Source organism: Ictalurus furcatus, chromosome 21 (genome assembly GCF_023375685.1).
Source record: "Ictalurus furcatus strain D&B chromosome 21, Billie_1.0, whole genome shotgun sequence".
NCBI lineage: Eukaryota > Metazoa > Chordata > Actinopteri > Siluriformes > Ictaluridae > Ictalurus > Ictalurus furcatus.
Window position 1 is genome coordinate 18,428,726 of NC_071275.1, and position 10,289 is coordinate 18,439,014.

General features: G+C 43.8%; 1 protein-coding gene across 1 annotated transcript in view; it reads left to right on the forward strand.

Moving 5' to 3' along the window:
• The first annotated feature begins 2,246 nt into the window (after positions 1–2,246).
• The window catches only part of kbtbd8 (kelch repeat and BTB (POZ) domain containing 8), an 8,273-nt gene continuing 230 nt past the window's right edge, over positions 2,247–10,289 (forward strand). The window contains exons 1-4 of the mRNA XM_053653471.1: positions 2,247–2,279; positions 4,918–5,125; positions 5,842–6,959; positions 7,790–10,289. The exon at positions 7,790–10,289 is cut by the window's right edge and continues 230 nt beyond it. Coding sequence (XP_053509446.1) covers positions 2,264–2,279; positions 4,918–5,125; positions 5,842–6,959; positions 7,790–8,253 — 1,806 coding nt within the window. The 5' untranslated portion in view covers positions 2,247–2,263 and the 3' untranslated portion in view covers positions 8,254–10,289. The remainder of the gene's footprint in view (positions 2,280–4,917; positions 5,126–5,841; positions 6,960–7,789) is intronic.

Sequence of the window (10,289 nt, forward strand, 5' to 3'; positions counted from 1 at the left end):
AAAGGTTTCTAATAACGTATAATAAAATATGGCAACACTTTATTCATCCCTACTGGGAAACTGATGCTACAGAAACCTGGACTAAAAATAAATAATAAATAAATAAATAGACAAGACGGTATAGAAATATCGATGAACGGTTTAGGTGGAATACTCCGAACTGTACAAATTTGCATATAGCATGCAGAGAAAGCCATAAATTAGCATCAAGACCAAACACAGTGCAGAAGTAAGATGAACCACCTACACCAATACTGTGGAAAATACAGAATATACAAAGTTTTATGTGCACGTGTATAAAGTAATATTAATAGGTTTGCTTTCTATTTGTATATTTATTTGGTACATTTGTATCCGTAACTCTGCGTTTTAAATTGCGTTCAATTCCCAGTCTATTACTGTAAAAAAGTGTCGAGTATAAAGGTGAGTAGATATCTGAATGAATGAATAAACTAGCCAGTGAGTGAGTGAATGAATGAATGAATGAATCTTCTGGACATCTTGTTTAGCTGGAATATCTCTCTTCGCTATAATAAATGGAACAATTACAAGGATGCTGAGTTTTTACAAGAGCATGTGCAGATGTTTTCTAATGGATGTGATGTAACATTTTAAGCAACATCTGGACGAGTTTTCAACAGACGTTCTTGGTGCTTTTATTTCAAAAAGTCACAGGGATTTCGCTGATGAATGCAACCACTCTTAGACGGTTCCTCTGAAAGCATCCTAGTAGACAATATTCATGATTCGGCTCTATGTTTATTGGGCATAAATTGAGTTAAATGCAATTTATGTAAACGCAATGGCGGCAGCATTTAGTCAGTGCTTAGTTTGTGAAGCAGTATACACTGAGCAGGAATATGAGGACGTTTTATAGCATGAGCCATACCAATGACAGTGTACAGTATATGAGCGGCCGTTGTAACAGTTAGCCAAAAGTGAAGCCGAAATGTCTTTAAGATCCTCTAGTGGCTGGCTGCAGGACAATTTATTATTTTTTTTTACCTCAGCCATTTCGATGGTAGTCAGCGGGAACGATAGCAAACGTCCATGTTAATAATTCAGTACTGCTGTGTGTAGTTTAGCTGACCTTGATATCTCCCACAGTATTTTTTCCTTATGATAAATGCATTCTATGATTTGATGATAAATAAATGTGGCTTAGTGGTTACCATGTTTTCCTCACACCTCCGCGGTTGGGGGTTCAAATCCTGCCGCTGCGCTGTGTGCACAGAGTTTAAACAGAGTTTCTCCCCGTGCTTCACCGGGATTTCCTCCGGGTACTCCGGTTTTCTCCCCCAGTCCAAAGACATGCATTGTAGGCTGATTTCCAAATTATCTGAATGTGTGTGATTGTGCCCTGAGATGGGTTGGCCTCCCGTCCAGGGTGTCCCCTGTCCCTGCGACAGGCTCCAGCCCCTTCCATGACCCTGTGTAAAATTAGCGCTATGGAATACAGATGGATGGATGACGAGGTGATTGACATGACCTCATGCAAGCGCACTTTCAAAATATCTTCCTGACTGTACATCGTGTGAGCCAATGTGCCTTCTTGAAGTTGCACATCAGGTGTCTCATAGCGTGTCTCACCGAGTCTGTGCTAAGGAAATACCAAATAACCCATTTGAATTTAATCACAATCTGACGCTGCATTTTGAATCCGCATGCCTTGTTAATATTTATAACGCACTGTGATGTCATAATGCATTTGTCTTTACAACAATATTTCAGAAATGGCTTCACTATTCATACTTAGTTAAGCTTTATGTTAATCCATCCATCCATCCATCCATCCATCTTCTAACGCTTACTCCTTCTTCAGGGTCGCGGGGGAACCTGGAGCCTATACCAGGGAACTTTATATTAATCATTTATATATATATATATGTATATATATATATATATATATATATATATATATATATATATATATATATATGTAATATATATATAGCGAATTAAAACATTTCTAGGAATGTTTCTAGAAGGTACTGAGCTCTTTTATTATTATTTTTTTTTTAAAATCTTTTTAATGAATCTTCTGTTTACTCTCAGGAGTGAGTGCTGCATAAACTGAGCATAATGAAGTCCCAAGGCTGGTCATGTTATCGCTTTAATGTACTATGCAAAATTATGAACACGGCGCAATCTCATTGGCCAGCGAAAGAAGTTTCTGGACGCTGATTGGATGAGGCTTGTTTCCGGGGCGCTCAGATCGACCGGTGACGTTTTCCCCAGCCGCAGTGAGACGGACTGGGCGAGAATGGCTGCCGGTGGAGGTTAGATTTACACGGTTTTATATCTCTTCGAATATTTAAAGTTATTTTTTTAGCATTTTATTTCATTTTTTTAAATTATATTTAACACGACACGCATTTGCTCTGCCAGAACAGTGTGTTACGGTTTAAATGGATGTTGTTTACGAGTGTTTGTGTAGCCAGAAAAAAAAAAAAAAAAAAAGTACAAACCGGTTGTTGGCTAATCTAAGCTAGGTTAGCAAAACTAGCCCGGACAGATTAGCTCTGTTGAACCAGCCACGTCCAAAACATCATACTTTTACTAAACATTATGAAGCAGTATGTATATACATTAGTGTGTCTGAGTATTTTTCTGACAGGGTAATAAATATAAAGCAGGACTGGTTTGGGGTTGTAGCCGTTATTGTGTAAGCCTTTTGTGGTTAATGCGCTCGTGGGGTTTTAACTGCAGGATGTCTGGCGTTTTAAAATCCCCGAAACACCTCAGCTTGGACGATTTCTACGACGTGTCAGTGTGACTTCCAGATAGGAAAACGATTTCAGGAACGTCCTAGTCGAAGTCCTGGTTAAAACTCGTTTTAATTTACACCTAGTTAGCCGGCGAAACAGCCTGCTATCTCTGCTAGCTACCACCTGCTGGTTGTGTGGCTAGTTTACAATGAGTTGTTAGCTAGCATGCTGGTTCCTGCTTTGACAAAGATGGGTCATTTATAACCACGAATTAAAGCGAGTGGTCTGTAGTAAAGCCCTTTTTTAATTCGTTTAAATTCACACTATTAAGAAGAGTATGGGCTCTCTCTCTCTCTCTTTTTTTTTGGCTCAAATATTAGCACGCTTTTATGACTATATTCTCGTTATGTGTTTAAGTGAAACAGCCAGAAGCATCCATATAAAGTAAACAGTCATGGGGAGCCATTTTTAATACTACAAGACAAAACAAAAAACCAAAGGCGATGTATGAAATTAGTCACGTTGATGATAACGTCATATAGGTTCATGGTCTGTTTTTGTTCCGTATCCACCTAAGCTTTTCTTGATGAAGTGCAATTGCAGTGCTCTGATGCTGATAAATGGCTTTTGTGCAAACAGGCTCGGTCGCGCTTCAAACCAGTCCAACGGGTTAACACGAGTGAATCACGAACCACCTAGTATGGTTATTCTGTGCTAATTAAATGTTACTCATCCCCAGTTTCTGAGAGAGCGAGCGAGAGAGAGAGAGAGAGGGTGCTTGGACCCCTGGACAAGAACTGTGCAGTTCCTGGACGAGTTCCTGTTCTGCCTTCGAATCGCTCCGTTATATGACAATCGCAGTAAACAGCGACTAGGTTTACATGGACAGCAGTAATCTAATTACTGACCTTATTCTGAATAAGACAATATTCTGATTAAGGTGTTTACATGAGTCGCTTTTAGAATATTCCTTTCATGTTCAGGTTTTACGTGTTATAGAACATAAATTGATTAACAGCACACGTCATTACGTCCCCACGCCACGCCGTCCGACGTCCCCTCGAGAATTTCACGTATTGACAATTCGTGTTCGTTATGGTACCGTATACAGTTTTGGGTGTTTTTATTTTTCATTTTGTGAAAGCTTCAAGTGCAGTTAATTATTTGTCGCGCTGTACGTGCTAATAGACGACTGCTCGAAGCCGTGGGCTGCGTCCCAAACCGCGTACTTGCATGTATTTCACCTACTGTTTGGTAAGGTAGGTAAGTGCGCGGTTTCGGACGCAGCCGTGCTCTCGTGTTTGCCGTCAAACGGTTGAGCGCTGTACTTAAATGGAGCGTAATTCCGTATAAGTTTTAAAAGGACAGTACGTGCCGTTTTCTAGGTAAAAGATAATAATGTTTATATAATAATAATTGTTTATATCTGTAATCCCATTTAAAAATGTATCATTAATAAAATATATACTGTAAAAATAAACATACTGTATTCATACTGTATCATAATACTGCAATACGTTAAATATCTTTGTAATCTTGGTAGAATCTTATACAGTTGCCCAGGTCATGCAGTTTTTAGACAGTCCCCTACCGACTCCGTTACTATAAAGCGCTGCTGCACTGCGTTTCCGAGAGGTTACCTTCAGGGGGATTTAACGGGAGAGAAATGAAAACTGTGTTCAGTTGTACTTGGTTCTCGTTCCACTCCAGAGTACACATTTCACCTTTACCTTTCTGTGTGTTTATTGTTTGAGAAGTAGAAGAGAGAGTCTCAAATGTGCGGTGGATCTCCGGTGACCGCGGGGCAGTCTAAAAATGCGGTCGACTGTGACGGAAGTCACTTCCAAATACAAACACGGCCAATGGTACACCCCTGACACTGATTGGCAGGTTTCTGTACAAGGGAAATGCAAAGGTATTTACCATTGCGTTTGAATATTGGCAGGCTCTGTACGGCACACTGAGGACATGAAATAGCAGACGGTTTGATCGCTGTTGCTATTTCAATATGACCGGGTCGTAACGCGTGAAACGTGATTATCGCGAATACGGTTTGCGATTTGCGTTTGAACATTGTCCGCAAAATACGTCCATACAGCCGGTTTATAAAGTGTTAACTTTGCAGACGGTGGATTAATTACAACAAGAAACGATTGATTTTTGCGTTGGTTTTTAACTTTCGAACTCTGCGTTCTCGTTCTGGCTGCAGACGTTGGAAAGCTGTTACAAGTTCAAAATGGGACTCCTGCAAGCACAAGCTATAACGGGGTAGACGCCCTGCACGCCTGCACCATTCTCCAGCAGCTTAAAGCCCTGTACGACGAAGCGCAGCTGACCGACATCGTCGTGGAGGTGGACAACGGCGAGACCTTCGCCTGTCACAGAAATGTGCTCGCTGCCATCAGTCCTTACTTCAGGTAGAGCATGCTCCGTACGATTTGTCTCCGTGGTGGTCTGACATCGCGTCTGGGACAGAACTACAAGGTTATCGAAATGCTAGATGTGCTCAGCGAATAAATTTACAAAGTAATAGTAAGGAGAGAAAAAATATATGTAGCAGAAACACACCCTGATACTCAGTTGCCTCAGTTGAATAAATACAGTCGCAGCTGGTTTTAGTTCACTGAAGACATTTGAGAGTATTAGTTCAGGGTTAAGACATGCGTAGCAGAGAAGAACAACCTGTACACTTAATTTATGATGTACAAGGCTCAGCATGGTTCAATAATGATTTAAAAATGATGTTATAGCTTTTAAAACCAACCCCCAGACTGTCACGTCGCTTGATAAAACGCGCGATAATACGATCAAACAAAATGACTGATTGAGAAACTGGCTTCGAAAAGGTGTGCAATTGTCCTCGCTATGAAGGGAGGAAGCGAATGTTATTTCTGGTGTGTTTCGTGAAGGTTGCGTCAGGGGAAAACGCACACAAAGTATAGTTTATTAGTTTAGCTTATACTCCATGTTTTCTGTTTTTCCTGATGCAGCCGTCATGAAAACATGAGTTGGATTAACGTCTGAAAATTGTAATGGTTAAAGCAAACACTTCTGAATCTCTTGACTACTCGCAGCCTTCATTTTGTTTTGATTTGTGTTTCTTCTTCCCCCCCATCCTCTCCTGTCACGTCAGATCAATGTTCACCAGCGGCCTTACGGAGAGCAGCCAGCGCGAGGTGCGCATCGTGGGCGTGGAGTCGGAGTCCATGAGCCTGGTGCTGGACTACGCCTACACGTCGCGCGTCGCCCTGTCCGAGCACAACGTGCAGGCTCTGTTTACAGCAGCGAGTCTCTTCCAGATCCCGGCGCTGCAAGACCAGTGCGCTCACTTCATGATCAGCCGGTTGGAGCCACAGAACTGCATCGGCGTGTTCATGTTCGCCGACACGTACGGACACCGGGAGCTACGTGAACGAGCCCAGGACTACGTTCGCCGGAAGTTTCTGTGCGCCGTGGACGAACCCGAGTTCCTGCAGCTGACCAAGGAGCAGCTGGTGGGAGTTCTGGACAGTGACGACCTCAACGTGGAAAAGGAGGAGCATGTGTACGAGGGCATCGTGCGCTGGCTGGAGCACGACCCCGTGCGTCGGCAACCCTTCCTCGCCGACGTCTTCGCCAAGTGTATCCGGCTGCCGTTGTTAGACGAGGCCTTCGTGAGCCGCATCCCGGCCCCCTTTTCCCTGGCGCTGCCAACAGAGCCTACGGAAAAGAGCCGAGCTAACGGTGCCAACGGCTGCCCGCAACGTCTAGGCATGACGGCGTCCGAGATGGTGATCTGTTTCGACGCGGCGCACAAGCACTCGGCCAAAAAGCAGACGGTACCGTGTCTGGACACGGCCACGGGCAAGGTCTACAAGCTGTGCAAACCGCCCAACGACCTTCGTGAGGTCGGCATCCTCGTCACGCCCGAGAACGACATCTTCATCGCCGGAGGCTATCGGCCCGGAAGCAGCGAGACGTGCATCGATCACCGCGCGGAAAGTGACGTCTGGCAATACGAGCATGCCGGCAACCGGTGGCTAGCACGTGCGCCCATGCTGAGAGCGAGGATCGGATGCCGTCTGGTACACTGCTGCGGGAAGTTGTACGCCCTCGGAGGGCGCGTGTACGAGGGCGACGGACGCAATGCTCTTAAATCGGTGGAATGCTACGATGCCAGGGACGATCGCTGGATTGCCGTTAGTCCGATGCCTGTTGCCATGGAGTTCCACAGTGCTGTGGAGTATAAGGATCGCATCTACGTACTCCAAGGTGAGAATTTTATATTTATTTGGATTTTTAATATTTATTGGTAATCTGTATATATGTTAAGCTTCAGAAATATGGGCTGAGAAGACCATCCTAAGCAAAGGCCTGTCAGATCTTTAATCATGTGACGTTCTCGATAGTCCTTGCCTCAAGCAGATCATTCTACCTGAACGTGGCCTACAAGCTGGATTTGATTCAAGCAGTCCAAGTTGGCTGACCCATTTGGTTTCTATCTGCTCGCACTCTTCACTTCAGTCCCTACTGGTGAAATCTTTGAGTCTTCCCTCAGGCTACTGAACAAGAGCTAGTTTTATTTCTTTTCCCATCCAAAAAAAAAAACTCCCAAGTAATATGGCTCTAATTTCTTCAAAGGTCAACCTGTTTGCAGAGGCAGGGTCGCATTTCTTTTTGAGGGTCTCATCTGTGAACATTGACCTGGATTCTCTGAAGAATGCTGTGCTTCAAGCTTAACACGCCAACCATCAATCGTTTCTTGCTCCTGGTAGATCCCTTAGTGTAGCCGAAGGTCTTTCCTAGACTCCGAGGTTCTCGGAGATGGTGGAAATTTATTTGCCTCCAAAGAAGAATCAAAACTACTCGCCACCGAGTGCCACCACTTTAGCCCCAGGTATTTAGACGTGTCCGGGTTGAAGGTACAGACACGCTCCTGGTCGTCAGGTAGTCACGCCAATTCTCTGACGTGGCGGGTTGGTCAGGAGCCATGGACAGCGTAAAGATCGCTGTAATATTCAGTATCGAACTTGATTGCTCACTCGTCCTGTTGATCTGTCGTTCCGCACTGAATTGACCAATCCGTTTCTTCCTCTTTGTAGGCGAATACTTCTTCTGCTTTGACCCCCGTAAGGATTACTGGAGCCACCTAGCACCCATGAGCATCCCCCGCAGTCAGGGACTGGCGGCGCTGCACGAGAACCGCATCTACTACATCGGCGGCGTGTGCCGCAACCACCAGCGCACCTTCACCGTGGAGGTGTTTGACCTTGAGCAGAACAGCTGGAGCCAGCGACAGGACTTGCCCTTCGAGCAGGCTGCCAGCCCCTACATCAAAGCGATGATGTTAGGAGGACATCTGCACCTGTTCGTGCGTGCCACCCAGGTCACGGTGGAGGAGCACGTGTTCCGCACTAGCCGCAAGAACTCTCTGTACCAGTACGACGAAGAGGACGACAGCTGGAGCAAAGTCTACGAGACACCAGAGCGCCTCTGGGATCTCGGCCGCCATTTTGAGTGCGTCGTAGCCAAGCTGTACCCTCAGTGTCTCCAGAAAGTGCTTTGATTGCCGGAGAAAATGGGAAGCAGGGATATTTTGTTATCGTTTTTTGTTTGTGTTTGTTCGTTCGTTCGTTTCAGGAGAAAGGGGAGTCAGTAGTTCTGTTCCCCGCCTATGGTGCTGTTCGAGTCCCCAGACACAGGAGGAGGAGGAGGAAAGTCTTAAAGTCGAGCGATATTCGATGACCTCAGAGGAGTGCTTATTATCAAGACGGCAGTATTTTTTAATCTGTAAGAGACGAGAACAAAGTGTCCTCACTGTTGCTTGTTTTACAGTTAAAACAAACAAATTCAAAGTGCAATTATCACATTGTTTGTGTCTTGAGCCATTTTTCTTTTCTCTCTCTAAGGCTTAGGTTAGGGTTTGTTTGTTGGTTTGTTTGTTGGTTTGTTTGTTGGTGTGCAGTGGAACACCGTAATAGATGTCCTTTTTGGAAAGGACAAGCAGCGTGCGTGTGTGTCAAAAATGACAGTAAAGTAATAAAAATATATAAATAGCTATATATATATATATATTCATACGGGTCTGGTGGGATGAGAGGTGCCCATCATTAGGTAGCTAGAATACTGAATAATGACTTTTTTTTTTTTTTTTTTTTTTTTTTTTTAAAAAGATCCTTTAAACCAATTATGGAGAAATTCTCTCTTGGTTTTATCTCTTTGATTATTTAGTCATTTTATAATCATTAATATAGATTAGTCTAATTTTGAGTGGCTGACTTTTTTATTTTATTTTGTCGTGTTAAATATCTTTTTTTTTGTTGTTGTTGTTTGTAGTTTGCCTTTTACCGTCAACCCAAATGCTTATTGATCTTTTTTGCGTTTCAATTTGGGTTCCAAAGTTTTTTTTTTTTGTTTGTTTGTTTGTTTCTTGTTGTTCTTCCATGTCAGCTGCGCCCCATGAATCTTTTTCAGCGTCGACTCTATTTCGGCGTTTCTCAGGGCCTCCACCTCTGGAGAGCCACAGTTCTGTCCAGTTTTCCAGTTTGGTGCTTTCTATGCTCCAACGCAACTCATCAGCTGACTCTCAAGCCTGTTTGAGAACAGGGCGGGGAAATAAACACTGAATCTGTGAGCTGAAGAACGATTACACACCGACACGGGGTTGGGGAAATCCCAGAGATAAACGGAGCATAGTGTGTTGTGTTTTTTTTTTTATTTTTTTTATTTATTTTTTTTTAAATCAGAACCTGTGGTTGAACACGAAGGCCCATCGTTAAGCTCTGAACCCGGTTTTGTCGAATACCATGTTTGGCCGCACGTGTAATGAAAACCAGGAAACAGGTTTGATGATGTCATGCCAGATCTGCGGAGTGCCACTAGCAGGGTGGGAGATTTTTTCGAGGGCGACGCCAGCACGATTCCATTTCACATGCATTAATCCTTTTGTTTGGGGGGCGGGGGAAATCAAAGGAACGACTCTCCTTTCAAAAGGAGGTATGCATTAAAGATTTAATGTCTTCTAAAAAAAAAAATATATATATATATATATATATATAAAAATGCATCACGCATTCACGCGCCGTTGTTTTACCCTTCGTGTTGTTTGATTATCATTATCGCCCACTCCAGCAAGAGGTGCCATCTAATCCTGGATGTTTCCTCGTTTGGGAAGAACATCAGTCTCTGAGCCATGCTGCTTTTTCGTTGACAATCCTGTAGAGAAATACACTTTTTTTGTTTTGTGTTTTCTTTTTACAGCCACTGGGTTAAAGTCCTGTTGTAGCTCAATGTGTTTGAGCATTATTGCTTGTTTGGTTTTGTTGATTGTGTGGCATGCTGATCTTGCACTACATTCGCTCTCGGTCTCAATCGCAAGCCCTATTTCTACATCTCTCTCACTCTCTCTCTCTCGCACTATCTCACACACACACGTGCGCCAAAGCCATTTCAGAGCACCGACCTCTCATTTTGAAAACAAGTGAGTGCTCCACTCCAGGCTGTATCCTGCGAGGATATGATGACGTGGCCGAATCAGTGGCATAAGCACACGTGCCGTATTCTCTGGAGTTTTCTCGTCTGGAGTCCTCGGACTTCTGACGG